Source organism: Macaca thibetana, chromosome 13 (assembly GCF_024542745.1).
Source record: "Macaca thibetana thibetana isolate TM-01 chromosome 13, ASM2454274v1, whole genome shotgun sequence".
NCBI lineage: Eukaryota > Metazoa > Chordata > Mammalia > Primates > Cercopithecidae > Macaca > Macaca thibetana.
Window position 1 is genome coordinate 76680761 of NC_065590.1, and position 21458 is coordinate 76702218.

General features: G+C 41.7%; 1 protein-coding gene across 11 annotated transcripts in view; it reads right to left on the minus strand.

The window, feature by feature from the left end:
- LCLAT1 (lysocardiolipin acyltransferase 1) overlaps positions 1-21458 on the minus strand; it is a 216832-nt gene that overhangs the window by 123169 nt on the left and 72205 nt on the right. For all 11 annotated transcript variants that reach the window (XM_050754721.1, XM_050754711.1, XM_050754712.1 and 8 more), the window contains one exon: positions 2277-2445. In XM_050754721.1, the coding sequence (XP_050610678.1) occupies positions 2277-2441 (165 nt within the window). In that variant the 5' untranslated portion in view covers positions 2442-2445. The remainder of the gene's footprint in view (positions 1-2276; positions 2446-21458) is intronic.

A 21458-nucleotide genomic window follows, 5' to 3' on the forward strand; every position in this document is an offset into this window, starting at 1 on the left:
AGGACATTATACCAGGCTGGAGGCCAAGCTAGATGGATTAACAGGATAGAAGACATCTGAACCCTTGATGACATCAGGACCCTTTGATGACCTCAGAGACCGTAGGTACCTTGCCAGCCTGGCCCTGTAAGTCAGTACAGTTCTACCGTATTTGAGCCACTATATTTTGAATTTTCTTTAAAACACCAGTTTAGCCTAAAATATAAAAGCAAAACTAAAACTAAAACTAAAATTAATATAATACCAAATATTTACTGTGTATCTACCAAATGGCAAGCATTATACTAAAAAGGCTATATATTTATTATCTCGTTTAATCATTACGACTTTCTGATATAGGTAGGTAGTATTAAGATCCCTTTTTATAGAGATGAAGAAACAAAAGCTTACAGAGAGGCTAAGGAGCTTAGCCAAGTTCAAATGACTAGAAAGTGGGAAGGCCAATAGTGAAACCAAATACCTGTCTGCAATGTCTGTGAAAATGCTCGCTCTCCAAAAATTAGTGACTGGACACTGTAAAAGCATTACAATTATATTAATGTTTACCAATTCTCAGAACTCTCAAGGTTTTGGCAGAAAGATTCAACAAAAATGTGTGGTTCATAATTAAAAGATTATATACTACAGAAAACAGATGACATTTAGAAAATGAAGTATAGTAACAATACATGACTATTACAAAAAATCATTTAACCTCTGAATGTTTGCTTTACAATCAGATATACAATTCTGAATCTAGAATAAATCTCAAAGATCATTTACTCCAATTTATTTTACAGATGATGAAACAAACACTAAAAATAGTTATATAAATGACACGAAAACAGTCAAATGTTTCAATAGGAAATGTCTGATTTTACGATGACAGTAACATTACTTAGCATACAGTTTGTAGATGACGTTTTAGAAGTATCTACTTGTGATGATTAATATTATGTAAACTGAACAGTATTCTTATTTTACTTAATATATGTATATAGAGAAATACTCACTTTGTAAATAGAGAGTGATAGTGGTTAAGCAACAACATAAAATGAGTATTTTATGGTAAATGGTATGTTTAGGGTTGCAATGAAACACTGGGCTTCATATCATTAAAGCTAATTTTAAAATGTAACTCTAAAAATTAATGGTCTGGGAAAGTCAACTTCTGTCCTCTAAAAGAAAAAGATTTTTAGTCAAATGAAAGCCAGAAAAGAAATTAGTCAAGCTCTGTAAATTGACAATTAGGATAAGACATTTTAGGTAGAGGACTATCATCTTCACAAGGACAGAGATCATATCTGTCCTGTTCATCACTGCATCCTAGCAAAATGCTAGGTACACGGTAGACAATAACAAGTTGCTGGATGAACATTAAGAGATCCTGCCAACTATTCTTGCAATCCAATCACAAAACAAAGCATACTTATATTAAAAAAAGCAAGAAGAAATTTTGCCTAAAAGACCAGCCCTAACAGAGTAAAAGGTACTAGACATCATCCAGCTGACTTAAAGGAAAATATGGCTATAATTAATAAATAGACGAGAAATCTCAAGAAAGTAACAGAACCAATAAAGAACCCAAAATAAATTCCAGAACTTACAGTATTTTAAATAAAAATTCACTAGATGAACAAACAGCAGATTAAAGATAATAGAAGAAAGGGTCATTCAGCTTGAAAACAGATAAATAGAAATCATTCAATATGAAAAATACAGGGGAAAAAATACAAGGGAAGAAAAGGAAGAGAGCCTTTGTGACATATGTGACAAGATAATCAATCTAACATACATGTAATTATAGTTCCCAAAATGAGAAGAGAGAGAATAAGGCAGAAAAAAATGTGAAAAAAATAATGGTCTAAAATTTCCCAGTTAAAAAAAAAACCAAAAACCAACCAACCTATAGATCTAAGAAGCCCAATGGAACACAGCAAAACACATTCAGCCCTCTACATCCTTGGGGTCTGCATTTGTGAATTCAACCAATCATGGGTCAAATATATTCATGGGAAAAAAGGATGGTTGAACCTATACTGAGAATGCACAGACTTTTTTTTTCTTGTTATTATTCCCTAAGCAATACAATTCCCTAACAATAACAACTACTTACATAACATTTATGTTGTATTCGGTATTATAAGCAATCTAGAGAATATTTAAAGCATACAGAAGGATGTGCATAGGATATGTGCAAATATTGTAGAGACTTGAACATCCATGGATTTAGGTATCTATCAGGGGTAGGGGGCACTCTAGTACAAGCAGACAGTCTCCTCTGGTGTGTAACTTACCACAGGTAGGGTGAGCCATGTTGCCACAAGGCGGTTGTTGATCCAGCGATACCAAGACGGGTTTACAAACATCAAAGGTAAAAAGGGACCCAGCATGAAAATGCTTCCAAAAAAGCTTCCCCAAAACAGAGTCAGTATAAAGTAAATCCCTTTCCATGACGCCATGATTCTGAAAGATATTTTAAAAAAAAAGGATATATTTTGTTACTATACATTTAACAGCTTGAATTCAATTTCAGGATGATGGAGCATAAAATGATCACTAATTTTAGGGCTACAGAAAGGCTCTAATAAACAATATAAGTGCCTGAATTTCAAAGAGGTGACCCTCCTACATGCTCTACTGGTCTAACAAGTTGCCAGTACATTAGAAATTTATATTCTCTGGTCGGGTGTGGTGACTCACGCCTGTAATCCCAGCACTTTAGAAGGCTGGGGGGGGAGGGGGGGGGGCGGGCGGTGGATCACTTGAGGCCAGGAGTCCGAGACCAGCCTGGCCAACATGGTGAAACACTAAAATACATCTCCACTAAAAATACAAAAATTAGCCAGGTGTGGTACTGTGCCTGTAATCCCAGCTACATGGGAGGCTGAGGTAGATGTTACAGTGAGCTGAGATCGCACCACTGCACTCCAGCTGGGACAACACAGTGAGACTGTTTCAAAAAAAAGAAAGTGATACTCTCAACAGAGCAAATATCTGACCTCCAAAAAGAGTTATCTAGTTTAAGAAGCCTTTTTTTAAAATCATAAAACCATGTATTTTCCTTTCTAAGGTGTTATCTAACACAAACTCATAAAATATTCCAGAGTGTTTTCCTATCCAGAACTAGAAGCAATTGACTGAAAACTACAGACAAGTTTCCCAAGTTGAGTACAACAGTCCCCACTTTGGATCCATTCCAAGACCCCTAGTGGATGCCTGAATCACACATTGTACTAAACCCTTCATATACATTACATACATACCATGATGAAGTTTAACTTACCAATTAGGCGTGGTGAGAGATTAATAATAACTATTATTAATAAAGTATTATTAAGTAAAATAAAGGCTCCCTGAACACAAGCACTGCTATACCCCGACAGTCAATCTGATCACAGAAACAGCTATTAAGGGACTAACAGGCAGGCAGGATAGCATATATTGCATCAACGCACTGGACAAAGGGATAATTCACATCCTGAATGCGACAGAGAAGCATGACATCAGATTTCATCCCGCTACTCAGAATGGTACACAAATTTAAAACCCATCAGTTGTTTATTTCTGGAATTTTCCATAAAACATTCAAACCACAGTTGACTTTGGGTAACTCAAACTGCGGAAAGCAAAACTGTGGGTAAGGAGGGGACTACTATACACCTAAAAACAATGGCAAGTTAGCAGAGTACATTGAAATTTTTTAAAATCCAGAAATATTAATTCTTTATATTAGAATCTGAAAATAACATCTTGGGTACTTGGTCTTTAATTGGCTTTTTATGAGTTGAAGGGTTAAGTAGAACTTAGACTCTTCACTGGCTATTTCCAAAGATTACTGTAGGGGGTCCTGATAACCAGAACATCATACTGATGTTGGAATGCTTGTTGGAAACATAGTCTAATATGAATAAACATTTGATTTTACAACTTAAACTATGTTAGAGAAAAACTGTGTTTTGCCTCAGAATAAAATTATTAGAAACATTGAAATGATGAAAAAAATGGCCTTAAAATCTATGTAGCAAAAAGGTATCTCAGAGATCAAGACCTCTGAATATTTTAAAAGAATCACAACAGGAAACAGAATACATTTTCAAATGTCATGGTGCTTTTTAAAAATATCAGACAAACAACAAAACAGGTCAAATCCCTTAAAACACACAATCAAGACTGACAGTATACTAAGTTTTTATTTGTTTGTTTGTTTGTTTTAAGGTGGCGTTTCACTCTGTCGCCAAGCTGCAGTGCAGTGGCGCGATCTCGGCTCACTGCAAGCTCTGCCTCCCGGGTTCAGGAGGTTCTCCTGCCTCAGCCTCTGGAGCAGCCGGGATTACAGGCGCGCGCCACCATGCTCATCTAATTTTTGTATTTTTAGTAGGGACAGGGTTTCACCCTGTTGGCCAGGGTGGTCTGGATCTCTTGACCTCATGATCTGGTCGCCTCAGCCTCCCAAAATGCTGGGATTACAGGCGTAAGCCACTGCGCCTGACTGACTACTATTTTTAAATTTCTACTGATACTTGACAGTACCGTGTACAAAATCCTTCAAAGTACAAACTGAATAAACATCAACTAAGAGCTGGCTTTTTGCTAAACTCTAGATCTAAACTTTTAAGAGGTGGGGTAATGGAGTAATAATGGAAAAAGACTACTGGAAAGCAGCAGGCTGAACAATTCCCAGAGCTCACACATGGGGCCTGGAGTGGTCTGTTACCACCTATCCTCAACTTTCCTTTCTCTGAGGCTCAGGTCTTCCTCTTTGCATTGATGACACTATAGCTAGCTTCTCCCCAGAAAAAAGAAAAAAAAAATACCCTACAAACATCTAAATTTGGTATTCTCAATGCCTACTTCCTTTTATACACCCGCCCCGCCCCCCAGTCCTGCAATGCTGCTGCTCTATTTGAAATCCCTGTAACTACCTTTATCTACTGTTGTTGTTTTTTTCTGCCAATTAGTGATTAGCTAGCTCTGTGTTTACACCCTCACCCCTCAACTCCCTGCAGAGCTACACTTCACATTGTATCCATATATAATGCTTCCCCCATCAAGGCTCTGGCATGCTTCTTCCTCACCAATTTCTGATTTGATGTGATTAACAGAAAAAAATATATAAAGTAACTTAGCTATCATATAATAAAATATTTTCATTATGCAGTGATGAAGCTGAGGCTCAGGAAAGTTAAGAAGACTTTCCTAAATCCACACAACAAATTAGTAGCATCAAATCTTTTCTGCTTACTGCTGCTTCTGCTATATCATGCTCTCTTTCTCCTGTGAAGGAGCCAGAAATTAGCCCTGAAATATGTCTCTAAACATAGACTTAAACGGGTAGAAAGGTGTGTGTCACATGAATATACTGGGATTACTCAGACCAAATCTAATCTAAAATTATTTCCATCCTACTTCTATTCCTTCTCTTTCAATCATTTGTTGATTTTCAATGATTCAATAAACATACAAAGATATCCCAATTACTGTGTGCCAGACACTATGTTAGTCATCTGGAGATTATAACAGTGAATATGACAGAAATTGCAAAGCTCTCACAAATCTAATGGTCCCTCCATCTCTTCCTTATGAGCTCCTATGTGGCTCTGCATTTAATCTAGCCCTATTCTGTATCTTCTTCCAAGTCTCAAGAGTTTGATGGACAAACTTGGTTCCAAATTATGCTAGCTATATACTTATTTGGAATAGCTAAAAAAAATTTTTTTTAAACAATAAAACTACTGACAATACCAGGAGCTGACAAGGATATGCAGCAACCAGAACTTGCAAACACTGCTGGTGGGAATGCAAAATGGGATGGCCACTTTGGAAAAGTTTGGCAGTTTCTTAAAATGCTAAATAGACACTTACAATAAAATCCAGAAATTCTACTCAATATCTAAGACAAATGAAAATGTATGTTCACATAAAAACCTATACATAATTATTTACAGCAGCATTATTCATAATTACCAAAAACTGGAAACCACCCAATTGTCAGTCAGGGAGAATGGATAAACAAAACCATAGTACATCCACACAATGACATACTACTCAGAATAAAGACAAACTATTGATCCATGTAACATGTTGAGTTAATCTCAAATGCATTATGCTGAACAAAAGATATGGTTTTAAAATCTTTTACTGGATTATTTCATTTATATGACATTCCAGATAAGGCAAAACCAAAGGATAGGGAAACAGATCAGTGGTTGGCAAAGATTAGAAGTAGGGAGATGGTTTGATTACAAAGAAACAACACAATATAAATTTAGGGGTTGGTCAGGCACGAGGTGGCTCGTGCCTGTAATCCCAGCACTTTGGGAAGCCGAGGGGAGCAGATCACGAGGTCAGGAGATCGAGACCATCCCGGTCAACATGATGAAACCCCGTCTCTACGAAAAATACAAAAATTAGCTGGGCATGGTGGCGCGTGCCTGTACTCCTAGCTATTTGGGAGGGTGAGGTAGGAGAATCGCTTGAACCCGGAGTCGGAGGTTGCAGTGAGCTGAGACGGCGCCACTGCACTCCAGCCTGGCAACAGAGTGAGACTCTCTCTCAAAAAAAATAAATAAAAAATAAAAAAAGAAGAAGTTTAGGGGGTTGAGGAAATTGGAAACTGTTCTATTTCCTGTTTAGGTTATGTTACAGGAAAGCTGTCCTGATCCAGACCCCAAGAAAGGGTTCTTGCATCTCACACAAGAATGAATTCAGGGCGAGTCCACGATGCAAACTGAAACCAAGTTTATTACGAAAGTAAAGGAATGAAAGAATGGCTACTCCACAGACAATGCAGCCCTGAGGGCTGCTGGTTGCCCATTTTTATGGTTATTTCTTGATGATATGCTAAACAAGGTAGGGATTATTCATGCCTCCCCCTTTTAGACCTTATAGGGTAACTTCTTGACATTGCCCTGGCATTTGTAAACTGTCATGGTGCTGGTGGGAGTGTAGCAGTGAGGACCATCAAAGGTCACTCTTGTTGCCATCTTGGTTTTGGTGGGTTTTGGCCAGCTCCTTAACTGCAACCTGTTTTATCAGCAAGGTCTTTATGACCTGTATTTTGTGGTGACCTCCTATCTCATCCTGTGACTTAGAATGCCTTAACCATCTGAAAATGCAGCCCAGTAAGTTTCAGCCTCATTTTACCCAGCTCCTATTTAAGATGGATTTGTTCCAGTTCACACACCTGTGACAGTCACAAGACTATACACATTTGTGAAAATCCATAGAAAGTATATTTTTTAAAAAGGGAACTTTACTGTTTGTAGATTTTTAAATAAATTTTTAAAAAATTATGCTATGTGATATAAAATCTGACAATATTTACTGTTCTCTTATAATATGGGGAATTCCAATTTTCTGGATTATTTCAATTACAGTAACACCTAAAATGTAACTAGCTTTTAAAATATTCCAGGCACTGTTTCATGTATTTTACATGTCGACCTGTTCACCAGTCACAGCAATCTCATAATGTAGGTATTTTCATTACCTTAATTTTACATATAAAGCTATTGAGGCAGCAAGGGGTTAAGTAACTTACTAAAGCTACACAGCTAGTAAATAACAAAACTGGAACTTGAAGCCAGGTAACTTGGTGTCAGAGTCCACACTCAGGCTAAAATGTTACACTATGTTTCCTTTTCAAGAATATATTACATCTGTAGTTAAATATATACCTGTTTTTAAATAGGCTATAAAATAAAGATTTACAATTATAAACTAAATGTTTAATACCTCATACAAAAATTATTCTGAATTTTAGAATTCATAGAAACTTCGTGAGAAAGCCTTATGTCTTTCTACTGTTACTGGCAGGTCTTTGTTCTTAGAGCTCCCAAGATGGTGGTGGGCTGCTCCCAAGATGGCAGCAAGCCTTCTGCTCTCTGACCTGGGGGGTTCTTGGCTTCACGGATTCCAAGGAATGGAACCTTGGGCCATGCGGTGAGTGTTATAGCTCCATTAGAAGCCGTGGGTCATGGAGGAGAACCATGGAACCCAGCAACTAGTGTTCAGCTCAATTAGGACAAACACACGCACTTAACCACGCAGAAACAATGGCGAGCCTCTAGCCTGATCGGGAGTGGCAATGGGCGCCTTGCTGGATCAGAAGCACAGAGGACACCGTGCCAGATCCATAGGGGTGAAAGTCAATGGCTGGTCTGCAACAGCAGCATTCAGCAGTGGTGGACGGCGAGCGAAAGTTCAGCTCGAGCCCTAACAAACATGGACCAGAAGAGTGTGCAGTTGCAAGATTTAATAGAGTGAAAACAAAGCTCCCACACAATGGGAGGGGACCCAAAGGGGGTTGCCACTGCCAGTTCGAATGCCTAGGTTTACATCCTGATCACTGTCCCTCCCCCTGTGCTCTCAGGCGATAGATGACTATTTTTTTTTACCTCCTGCTTTTAGCCTAATGGGTATTTTAGTGAGCTCTCTTTACTACCTGATTGGTCAGGTGTGAGCTGAGTTACAAGCCCCGTGTTTAAAGGTGGATGCAGTCACTTTCCCCAGCTAGGCTCAGGGATTCTTAGTCAGCCTAGGAAATCCAGCTAGTCCTGTCTCTCAGTTCCCCCATCTCAACAGGAAAACCCAAGTGCTGTTGGGGAAGTTGGCTGACAACCACTCTAACTGCTTCCTGCTGAACTGGGGCATAGAAGGGGGCATGCAGTTGAGATTTCCTCAGGAGGGGTGCCTTTGATGTCATCAACATCAAAGCATGGGCTAGCAGGCCAGTCCAGGGATCCGCGGTAGATCTTAGTCATGGACTGCATCTGGGGCTCCATTTAAAGAACCATTTGTAGTTTTACAGCATCGACTCCAGAAGAGACAAACTTAACAAGGAGGTTAAAGATACAGGGATTGAAATGTATGGCCTGAAGTGCAGGGGGAGGCACATCCAACAGTTAGTAGGGTTTGGGGATCAGCATAAGCCAGTATAGGCTGGATGTGTTCCTCACTGAGGGCCCAGGTGCCTTCGAATAATTTTAGCCCTAAGTATTTAAAACTTGCTGTGAGCAGAGCTGAGCCTTTGGTTTGGATATCTTGTAGCCACAGGTGGCGAGGAACTTTAAGAGCGTTTGGGTGGCTTGATGGCACAGGGTTTCTGAACGGGTGGCTAAAAGTAAATCATCCACATACCAAAGGACAAGAGTGTCCAAGTATGAGAAGTGGCTCAAGTCTTGGGCTAATGCCTGTCCAAATAGATGGGAGCTATCCCTGAACCCTTGGGGTAAAATAGTCCAGGTGAGTTGAGACGTTGAGTTTTAAGGATCTTCAAAGGCAAACAAGAATTGAGAGTCAGAATGTACAGGGATGCAGAAAAAGGCATCCTTAAGGTCCAGGACTGTAAACCACTCTGCTTCCTCTGGTATTTGGGAAAGCAGAGTATAAGGGTTAGGTACATCTGGTACAGAGGGACAACAGCCTCGTTGATAATCCTGAGATCTTGCACTAACCTCCACTGTCCGTTGGGTTTCTGTACTCCTAAAAGTGGAATATTGCAGGGGCTACTGCATGACCTTGGGCTTTTAGGTCCTTAACAATCTTCTGGAGTCCTTGTTGGGCCTCAGGTCTAAGAGGGTACTGCCTTTGGTAGGCAAAGGAGGCAGAATCCTTTAGTTTAACTTGAATGGGACGGGCATTCTTCACTCGTCCATATTGTCCTTCTGTTGCCCAGACTTCAGGATTAATTCCTTCCTCAAGCAGGGGACAACAAACAGGTGTTCCTTCTCCTATGTTCAGGTGTATAATGGCTCCTACTTTTGCTAGGATGTATCTCCCTAACAAAGGAGTGGGGCTTTCAGGCATAATTAGAAAGGCATGTGAAAAGAGTAAAGTTACCCAGTCCCAACTTAGTGGCTGGGAGAAGTATCTAATGACTGCCTGTCCTAGGACCCCTCAAATAGTGACAGGTCTGGAGGACAGCTGTCTGGGACAGGAGAGTAAGAATGAGAAGGCTGCATCAGTGTCCAGGAGACAATTAACCTCCTGGCCCTCAATGGTCAAGCATACCTGGGGCTCTGTGAGGGTGATGGCATAGGCTAGCACTTGCCCCAGGCACCCTCAGTCCTGCTGCTGGATCATCTGGTTAACGGCTTCTGACTCAGAGGACTTTCGTCTGCTGGGGCAGTGGGCCTTCCAGTGATTCCCTTGACATAAGGGGCATGGACGAGGGGGCAGCTTATTTCTATTCAGACAATCTTTTTTAAAATCTTTTTTAAAGTGTCCTTGCAGACGACACTGGAAGCAAGCCCTGTTAGGCATTCGATTTGCCCAGCCTTTTCCTCTTCCAAAGCCTCCAAAGTTCACTTGCCTGAGGGCCTTTTTTTATCCCATTTGTCCCGTTCCGCCCGCTCTTCCTCATCACTATTATAAAAAACCGAGCTTGCCAGGTTCAATAGGGTTTCCAAGTTTTGCTCTGGGTCTAAGGTGGACTTACGAAGTTTTTTCTAATGTCTGCAGCTGACTGAATGATAAACTTATCTTTTAAGATTAGTTGGCCTTCAATAGAGTCAGGTGACAGAGAGGTATGCTTTCTCAATGCCTCCCTTAGTCTCTCCAGAAAGGCAGTAGGATTTTCTTCCTTTCCCTGTGTTATAGTGGACATCACTGAATAATTTATAGGCTTCTTCCTAGTGTTCCTTAGTCCTTCTAGCACGCAAGTTAGCAAATGTCTGCGGCACCAAGCTCCATGTTCTGTGTCCCCAGGAGGGTCTACACTGGGAACTGCCTGCTGGCCTGTGGGGAATTGTTCTCTTTCCTCTGTTGTCATCCTATCATTGACCTGACTGAGATACCAGAGATCGCCAAACTCTTGGGCTGCAGTTATGGCGGCACTTGTCTCATTTGGGGTTAGTGTCTGATCTAGCAGTAACATTGTATCTTTCCATGTCGGATCAAAGGATTGTCCTAACCCTTGTAAAATCTCAATATAGCCATCAGGATTATCTGAGAATTTACCTAGGTCTATTTTAATTTGCTTCAAGTCTGAGAGGGAAGAAGGTACATGCACGCTGGCTGGGCCGAATTCTCCTCCTCCCACTGCTTGGAGGGGGCATAATCGGGGAATACTTGAACTCCTTGGTTCATTGTTTACCCCTTTGCTATCTCCTTTGGAGACAGTTTGGGTTGAAGGGAGGTCCTTATTAGTTGGGAAAGGAGCCAGGGGGACACCGGCATAGGGAAGTAGACTCTGAGGGCTTCCTGTACGGCATAAATTACACTTTTAACATAATTGTGAGTTGTCTCTTAATGAAAAGGAAGTTTGCACATACGGCACGTCACTCCATTTGCCCTCTTTTCTACAAAAGAGGTCTAGCTGTAAGATGGTGTTATAATTTATACTTCCCTCAGGAGGCCAGGTTTCTCCCACTTGAAGAGGATATTGTGGCCAGGCAGTACTGCAGAAGAATATAAGTCATTTCTCTCTTAGGGTCTGAGGGTCAAATTGGTCCCAATTCTCCAGAATACATCTTAGGGGCGTTTTTGCGTTGGGGGAAACGTTTCCCATCTGGAAAAAGAACATAGGGATGCCAGCAGCCCTAGTCATTTTCCGATGAGCATTAGTCCTACGGCGTCCTCTATGGTCCTAATGCTTATTCCTTTCCAGGGTGCGTAACCACCCATGGACTTCTGCTTATCAGATTAGTTACGCTCACTGATGTAGCAGTCCTGCACCTGTTTTCCCACCTTTCTTGACCGACAAAGAAAGGGGTCTGGGCTGCTGGATTCCAGTGGTCCTTTACCAGCGTGCCCAACATTGCCTTTGTGCTCAGGGTTGAGTTCTAGAGCTAGGATGGGTTCCTGAGTGTTTCATAACAAACCAGTTGCCCCATCAAGGTGCATTCCCATAAACAATAGTTCCTAGAGGGTGTAGATAACCTTTTGAGTCAGGATTGAGATAGATTTTTTTTTTTTTTTATGATAACCATTTTTATCCAAAGCAAACTTCCTTCATGCCTGGGGACTAGACCGTCTAAGGCCACAAGATTAGAAGTTAGGATAATATATGTTACACTGTTAACTTTTAGCAACTTTACTTTTATTGAAAACCTTGTAAGTCTGGAATTTCAATTATCTTTTGCTATTAATAAGACTTTGTTTAGTCTAAATTAACTTAGAATTGGTATAGATCGTTCCTTCCTGGTTCTGTAAGTACTTTAAGGCTTGGCTGAGAGCAAACAGCTCGCACATTTGAGCAGACCAATTATTAGACAATTTTTCTAACTCTGCTTCTACAAGAGTTTCCCTATCAATTACTGAATACACATTCTGTTTTTTTTCCCTCAATCACCCAGGAGGAACCATCTATCGTCCTATCCTGAAGGGAGTTCCTCCTAGGTCTGGTTGGAACTTTGTATGGTAATTAAGATTTAAATCCCCTGTTAGGAAATCTGCTGGGTTAAGGGAATTTTCAGTGGTTAATGTTAAATCATCTTCTTCTAACAGAATAGCCCCATACTTTAATATTTTTGAGTTAGTAAGCTACCTTTTTTACTTAGGATATTTCTGAACTGGTGAGGTATGCTCATGATGAGCTTTCCTCTAAAAGTTATTCTTCTACTTTCTTCTGCTAGCAAAGCAGTTGCCGCTACAGATTGAATGCATTTGAGCCATCTGTGGGTTACTGGATTAAGGATTTTTGATAGGAAGGCTACGGGTTGTCAGTGGCCCCATTGCTTTTAGCTATGCCCTTGTTTACACTGACAACAAGGTGGGTATTAGAGTGTTATAGGGTCAAGGAGAAGACCTTCAATTATCAATTACAGGTTTTAAATTTACCCTGGCTTTTAAAGGAATAGGGTACACTGTTTTTTCTTTACTACTTCTCTTTCTCTCTTTTTGACTTTCTGTCTCTCTCTCTCTCTCTCTCTCTCTGACTCCCTTTGTCTCTCTGCCTCTCTCTTTTCCCCCTCTCTTTCTCCCTTCTCTTTTGATAGATGGATTTTGGGAACATAGCAGAATGACATTGCCCCCATTTGCCACTATAGGAATATGCTCTTCCCTTTAATTTACTCAATTCGCTTTCATCCTGATCTGTTATGTTGTGGTAGACCCAGTTTCAGTTGTTAAAGTACTGGGTTATCATTCTAAGGCCCTGGCCAAGGAGTTGAGGCTTGGAGATTGTATTGCGGGATGGGGAGGGGGGAAGGGCCGGTAAGCTGGGTAGAAATTGGGAGGAGAGCATCTTAAATTAATGGGAGAGCAATCCTCCCAGCCATTTACAAATCTGGGGCCCTGGCAAGGGTGGTGGGGAACGGGTCCCACATAACTGCCCATGTCAACAGCTGTATACCTGAACTGGTAGGGACACCAGGGACAAGACTCTCTGGGTTCATAGCCTAGATGCCTAAGGACACAGTGGAGAGCTTCCTCAGATCCCTTTGGAAATACAACTTGCTCTAATACTTGGGAGAGGAAATGAAAGCCTGAACCATTAGTACCTAGGAGGCAGGGATCGGAGGAAGTAGATTCAGAGGTAAGGAGAATTTTGGGGCTACACTTTCAAGAAAGTGGTGGTTGGGACCCAGGAGGTATGGGTCAGAAGGAGAGGTAGGGGCGCATGCATCAGCCACTGTGGAGTAAAGACTTCTAGCTGCACCATAATCTCGACCGGCCAATGCCAGGAGTTCGGGATGACAGCTTTCTGCCTCTAGCTGGCCCTCGGCTTCCCCAGGAAAATTGTAAAAGCAGAAGCTGGTTCCAGGCAGACCAACGCTCCCAATTCAGAAGGGTTGGGGGCTGTTAGCCTTTTCCCAGAAAGCCTGACACCTGAGTCTTAAGTCCGGCAGCCACGCTAATCATTTTTAAATGGCTGACAGATGCCCAGTATTTTCCTCCGACTCTAACGAAGGATAGAACAGAATAGCAAGTGTAAGTGGTCCGATATTACTCAAGGCTTTGGAGAATCCCTGTATAGGCCACCAGATGTTACTGGTGGGTCTTTGTTCTTAGAGCTCCCAAGATGGTGGCAGACCACTCCCAAGATGGCAGCAAGCCTTTTGCTCTCTGATCTGGGGTTCTCGGCCTCACGGATTCCAAGGAATGGAACTTTGGGCCATGCGGTGAGTGTTATAGCTCTATTAGAAGCCATGGGTCATGGAAGAGAACTGTGGAACCCAGCAACTAGTGTTCAGCTTGATTAGGACGAACACATGCACTTAGCACGCAGAACCAATGGCGAGCCTCTAGCCTCATCGGGAGTGGCAATGGGCGTCTTGCTGGATCAGAAGTGCAGTGGACACCGTGCCGGATCTGGAGGGGTGAAAGTCAGCAGCGGGTCTGTGACGGTGGCGTTCATCAGTGGTGGACGGTGAGTGAAAGTTCAGCTGCAGCCCTAACAAACATGGACCAGAAGGGTGTGCAGTTGCAAGATTTAACAGAGTGAAACCAGAGCTCCCATACAACGGGAGGGGACCCAAAGGGGGTCGCCACTGCCGGTTCAAATGCCTGGGTTTATATCCTGATCACTGTCCCTCCACCTGTGCTCCCAGGCGATAGATGATTGACTATTTCTTTACCTCCTGCTTTTAGCCTAATGGGTATTTTAGTGAGCTCTCTTTACTACCTGATTGGTCAGGTGTGAGCTGAGTTACAAGTCCTGTGTTTAAAGGTGGGTGAAGTCACCTTCCCCAGCTAGGCTTAGGAATTCTTAGTCGGCCTAGGAAATCCAGCTAGACAGGACTATCATTACCATCCCTCAATACCTAATGTAATGTGTATGACACCAAAACTTGGGGAGGTGCAAGGAATGGGAGTTGCCAGCTTCTGATGGAAGAAAGTTGGGTTAAATAACTGACAAATTAAATATTTAATCTTTTTAAAACCCTTTAAAATAAAAAAGGTGACATAATTGAAAAGTAATTAAAAACACTGCAATTTAGTATCACATTTTGTGCATTCTTTGCATAATACTGATACCTTTTTTAAAAAGACATTTGAAAACTAACTGCAGTTTTAAAAGGGCATATAACATTTTATTGACAAATAACAGAGATAGGTATAACAGAGATAGAGAAGTGAACTGTAGATAATCCTGAAAAACTATGCCTACTTCAAGTGTAACCTAACAAGTTTTCCCAAATGACCACTTTCCTTTCAGCGAATTAACAACAATCTTAATAACCTCACTAATTTCCTAGCTCATAATATGATTATGATGCTTACCCACGGTGTCTAACCACTTATGGTTCAAACCATTGCATCACCAAACAAAAGATAAAATAGAACACATGAACCAAAATACAGCCCACCTAGACTTCTTACTCAGTTGCATGTGTTATTCCTAGAGCACGACAATGTGGGAGGACATTCCCTGACAAAGATTAACGGACTCCATTATGGATACCTATAGTCCCTTGCTCAGGAAGGAAACATTTTCATAGAATCTCCCTAGTTATTTTATTCACGTAACAAGTCAAGTGTTAGCAACTAGTGTTACTCTCAGAGTCTAATAGGGAAGCTAAGTACGAAAATAAATTATTGCAATTCACTGTGATACATGCTGTAATAGAGGGATAGGAGATATGCAACAGGTGTTAAGGGTAGATCAAAGTAGACAAGATGAACTCTGCTAACAGGGATTAAAGAAGGCTTTAGACTCTTGGAGGATAAGTGGTTGTGGGAGGGGAGAGAATACTCCAGGCAATAACCTGCAGAGTCACAGAAATTTGAAACAGCACGGCTTAATCAGAAAACTTTTAAAACTCATATTACTGAGGTACAGGGTACACAATGGGGGCGGGGGGAGCGGGGGTTGCAAGAACATAGGCCTGAGGGAGAAAGTACACACACCCAGGCCAGGATAGCCAAGAAAACCACATTTGACAGGTCACTAGGGGTGGAGGAAAAATATCTAAGGCATATGAGTCATGTTTTAGGATACATGTTAAAAGTGAAATGTATATAAACGTTTCAAAAGTGAAATGTATATAAACATGAATTCAATCAGTATACAGATTAATTTTATTAAGAGCCTTCTCTGGATCTAAACAGAGAGTGCATGGGACTTGTTGGCAAAAATCCCAGGACTGACAGACGCTGGTATCACAGAGGTCTGTGATGCAGCTCCAACACTCAACAGCCAGAGGATCACAACCACATTACTTAACCTGGACACTTCACTTATAAAGTTAGGAGGTTAGGGAAAAACCTCTCTGGGGCCTCTACTAACACAGGAATTCTAAATATAGGCTATCTTTTGCCCACCAAATACTTATCAGGAACTTTACAGAGGGCTCTTGGCATTTACATATCTAACACCTAGAGATTCAACTATTCATGAATAATCCAAAGGTCATAACATGGAAGTAATCTGCTGAAACTCAAAGCTCAATTGTGAACACTGCAAGGCTGAAGTCAAAAAACAAACCATTTAGGTAGTAATTAATGACTCTGGCCAACTGTCTAGTATCCTAATCTCAAAAAGCCTTTATTCTCTTCTACTTACTTCATACGCACTTCTTTGGGGAAGTGATATGCTATAATAGATTTGTAAATGTGAAGGTTCAAAAGGACCTTGTTATATCCCTTGACAATGTCAAGTATGTCCTAACACTGGCACTTTACATTCTCACCTCATCCAAACAAAAGCCTCAAAAGCAAGCTGTTGATTTATCAGTAGTATTTACAGGTAAAGGAATGAAAGATTTAGTTCCATTAACGAGTCCCTGACACTTTATATTGAGTGAGGTAAGAAACCTATAACCAAGGAGATTCTCAGAAAATGCAGTGTGAGCCCCGAAAATTTGAGACAGATCACAGTTAATTTAGAAAGTTTAATTTACCAAGGTTGAGAACAGGCACCCGTGACACAGCCTCAGGAGGTCCTGATGGCATGTGCCCAAGGTGGTCAGACCACAGTTTGATTTTACACATTTTAGAGAGACATGAGACATCAATCAACATAGGTAAGATGAACATTTGGTTCCATCTGGAAAGGTGGGACAACTGGAAGCAGGGAGGGGGCTTCCAGGTCATAGGTAGATAAGAGACAAATGGTTGCATTCTTTTGAGTTTCTGATTAGCCCCTCCAAAGGAGGCAATCAGATATGCATTTATCTCAGTTTGCACAGGAGAGACTATGAATAGAATGGGAAGCAGGTTTGCTCTAGGCAGTTCCGAGCCTGACTTCTTCCTTTAGTTTAGTGATTTGGGGGGCCCAAGATATTTTCCTTTCACAGAGAAGAGTTCAAATGCAGAGAGTTTAAAGGCCAAAAAGTAAACAATGAATAATAAAAGCATATAACAAATTAAGCATATTGTTTAAGCAAATGCAAGCTCATTTATTCATGAGACTAGGGGTCAATAAAGTACACACAAAACCACCCATCTACATTATACTACAGTTGCACTTCTTACATGTTACTCTAGTAACTAGGGAACCCTAGAAATTCTCCATTTTTTCCAAAAATATAGGAAAATGAAAAATTAACATGTGCTGACTTACATATATTGATATTTATCTATTTAAATACATATAGCTAAATATAGCAAACTATATATTTATATATAACTACACATTAATAATTAATCTAAACTCAGTTTAGATTCAACAAATTTTCCAATGAAAAGCCCTAACACATCTTTTGTGAAATATGTTCATTAGTGATCAGTAAAATATAAAGTACCATTTTCCTTCTATCTCATTAGAAAAACTGAAAATACTCACAATATTTAACATTGGCAGGGTTATAGATACAAATGTATTTTTCTATCTTGCTACTAATATTGTAAATTAAGTACCACCCTTTAGGTTAGTAATAAGGCAGTACTTGTCAAGACAAAATGTGCATGTTTAATTAATAATTATACTTCAAGAACTCTATCATGCAGAAATATTTATAGGAGTTCACAAAGAAATGGGTACAACATTGTTCATGTAAGTATAATTTGTAACAATAAACAGTGGGCAATAATAAAGCCTACCGATAAGAGAAGGGGGAACATTTATTTTAACATTTATTTTGAAGTACTAAGCAGGCATTCAAGAGAATACAGAAACTCACATCATCTGATATGATAGGGTATCCTTGATATGCAGTAAATAAAACCAAGTGCAAAATATAACAGATGGCATGCTCCCATTTTTGCCTTAACAAGTCAATTTTTAAAAAAATGTATGCATCTGTGTATATCTGTGCATGTCAGTACATGTATTTCTAGGTGTATTAATAGGTCTGATTTCAATAGAGGGGCATAGTAAGCTCAAGACTATGCCACAAAGAGGCTATCTGGAGATAAATATCCTCTCCTTAATCTCCATCCACCCTTTTATCTCCTGTAAGGGCTTCCTTCCCCTTGACCTCACCCAACTGGAAATAAGGGAAAAGGGCACCCCCTGGGTCTCCTGAGGCAGACAAAAGAAAAGAATATTGAGCGTGTCCAGAGGGCAAAGAGAAGACATCCAGTAGAACAATATGAGCATAAGGAAAATGAGGAGTTACAAAGCATTATCTAGAATATGATAACCTTTTACACATACATTATACAGTGTCAGGCTTCTGAGCCCAAGCCAAGCCATTGCATCCCCTGTGACTTGCACATCTGCCCAGATGGCCTGAAGTAACTGAAGAATCACAAAAGAAGTGAAAATGCCCTGCCCCGCCTTAACTGATGACATTCCAACACAAAAGAAGTGAAAATGGCCGGTCCTTGCCTTAAGCGATGACATTACCTTGTGAAATTCCTTTTCCTGGCTCATCCTGGCTCAAAAAGTTCCCCCACTGAGCACCTTGTGACCCAACCCCCCTTTGACTGTAATTTTCCTTTACCTACCCAAATCCTATAAAACAGCCCCACCCTTATCTCCCTTCGCTGACTCTCTTTTCGGACTCAGTCCACCTGCACCCAAGTGATTAAAAAGTTTTATTGCTCACACAAAGCCTGTTTGGTGGTCTCTTCACACGGACGCACATGACATTTTGGTGCTGTGACTCGGATCTGGGGACCTCCCTTGGGAGATCAATCCCCTGTCCTCCTGCTCTTTGCTCCGTGAGAAAGATCCACCTACAACCTTGGGTCCTCAGACCCACCAGCCCAGGGAACATCTCACCAATTTTAAATCGGGTAAGCGGCCCCTTTTTAACTCTCTTCTCCAACCTCTCTCACTATCCCACAACCTCTTTCTCCCTTCAATCTTGGCGCCACCCTTCAATCTCTCCCTTCTCTTAATTTCAATTCCTTTCCTTTTCTGGTCGAGACAAAGGAGACACGTTTTATCCATGGACCCAAAACTCCAGCGCCCCCATCATGGACTGGGGACGGCAGCCTTCCCTTGGTGTTTAATCATTGCAGGGACGCCTCTCTGATTACTCACCCACGTTTCAGAGGTGTCTGACCACGCTACACCCCACCCCTGCCTCTCCCTGTCTCTACCCCTTCTCTGCTTTTCTGGGGGAGAGGCAAGCACCCTGACCCCTTCTCTCCCTTTGTTTCTACCCCTTCTTGCTTTTTCTGGGGGAGAAGCAAGCACCCCACCCCTTCTCTCCCTGTCTCTACCCCTTCTCTGCTTTTCTGGGGGAGAGGCAAGCACCCTGACCCCTTCTCTCCCTGTTTCTACCCCTTCTCTGCTTTTCTGGGGGAGGGGCAAGAAACCCGACCTCTTATTTTTGAACCCTGACCTCTTATTTTTGTGCCCCAACCTCTTACTTTTGCGCCCCATCCTCTTATTTTGTGCCCCAACATATTTTTGAACCCCAATCCCCTATTTCCACGCCCTGACCCCTTTCCTGCTTTTCTGGAGGGCAAGAACCCCCGAACTCCTCCTCTCTGTGTCTCTACTCTTTCTTTTCTCTGGGCTTGCCTCCTTCACAATGGGCAACCTTCCACCCTCCATTCCTCCTCCTTCTCCCTTAGCCTGTGTTCTCAAGAACTTAAAACCTCTTCAACACACACCTGACCTAAAACCTAAATGCCTTATTTTCTTCTACAATGCCGCTTGAACCCAATACAAACTCGACAGTAGGTCCAAATAGCCAGAAAACGGCACTTTCGATTTTTCCATCCTACAAGATCTAAATAATTCTTGTAGTAAAATGGGCAAATGGTCTGAGGTGCCTGACATCCAGGCATTCTTTTACACATCGGTCCCTCCCTAGTCTCTGTTCCCAATGCAACTCGTCCCAAATCTTCCTTCTTTCCCTCCCGCCTGTCCCCTCAGTCCCAACCCCAAGCGTCGCTGAGTCTTTCCAGTCTTCCTTTTCTACAGACCCATCTGACCTCTTCCCTCCTTGCCAGGCCGAGCTAGGTCCCAATTTTTCCTCAGCCTCCGCTCCCCCACCCTACAATCCTTTTATCACCTCCCCTCCTCACACCCGGTCTTGCTTTCTGTTTCATTCCTTGACTAGCCCTCCCCAACATGTCCAGCAATTTCCTCTTAAAAAAGCAGATAGAGCTAAAGGTACAGTCAAGGTTAATGCTCCTTTTTCTTTATCCGACCCCTCCTAAATCAGTTAGCGTTTAGGCTCTTTTTCATCAAATATAAAAAACTTAGCCCAGTTCATTGCCTGTTTAGCAGCAACCCTGAGATGCTTTTCAGCCCTAGACCCTGAAAGGTCAGAAGGCCGTCTTATTCTTAATATGCATTTTATTTTATTACCCAATCTGCTCCCAACATTAAATAAAGCTCCAAAAATTAAATTCTGGCCCTCAAACCCCACAACAGGACTTAATGAACCTCACCTTCAAGGTGTACAATAATAGAGTAGAGGCAGCCAAGTAGCAACTTATTTCTGAGTTGCAATTCCTTGCCTCCACTGTGAGACAAACCCCAGCCACATCTCCAGCACACATCTCCACAACTCCAAATGCCTGAACCGCAGCTCCCAGGGGTTCCTCCAGAAACTCCTTCCCCAGGAGCTTGCTACAAGTGCTGGAAATCTGGCCACTGGGCTAAGGAATGCCCACAGCGCGGGATTTCTCCTAAGCCGTGTCCCATCTGTGTGGAACCCCACTGGAAATTGGACTGTCCAACTCACCTGGCAGCCACTCCGAGCCCCTGGAGCTCTGGCCCAAGGCTCTCTGACTCCTTTCCAGACCTTCTTGGCTTAGCAGCTGAAGATCAACGCTGCCCCATCTCCTCAGAAGCCTCCTGGACCATCACAGACGCTCTGGGTAACTCTTACAGTGGAGGGTAATTCCGTTCCCTTCTTAATCAATACGGAGGCTACCCACTCCACATTACCTTCTTTTCAAAGGCCTGGTTCCCTTGCCTCCATAACTGTTGTAGGTACTGACAGCCAGGCTTCTAAACCTCTTAAAATTCCCCAACTCTAGTGCCAACTTGGACAACATTCTTTTATGCACTCCTTTTTAGTTATCCCCACCTGTCCAGTTCCCTTATTAGGCCAAGACATTTTAACTGAATTATCTGCTTCCCTGACTATTCCTAGGCTACAGTCACACCTCATTGCCGCCTTTTCCCCCAGTTCAAAGGCTCCTTCACATCCTCCCCTCGTATCCCCCCACCTTAACCCACA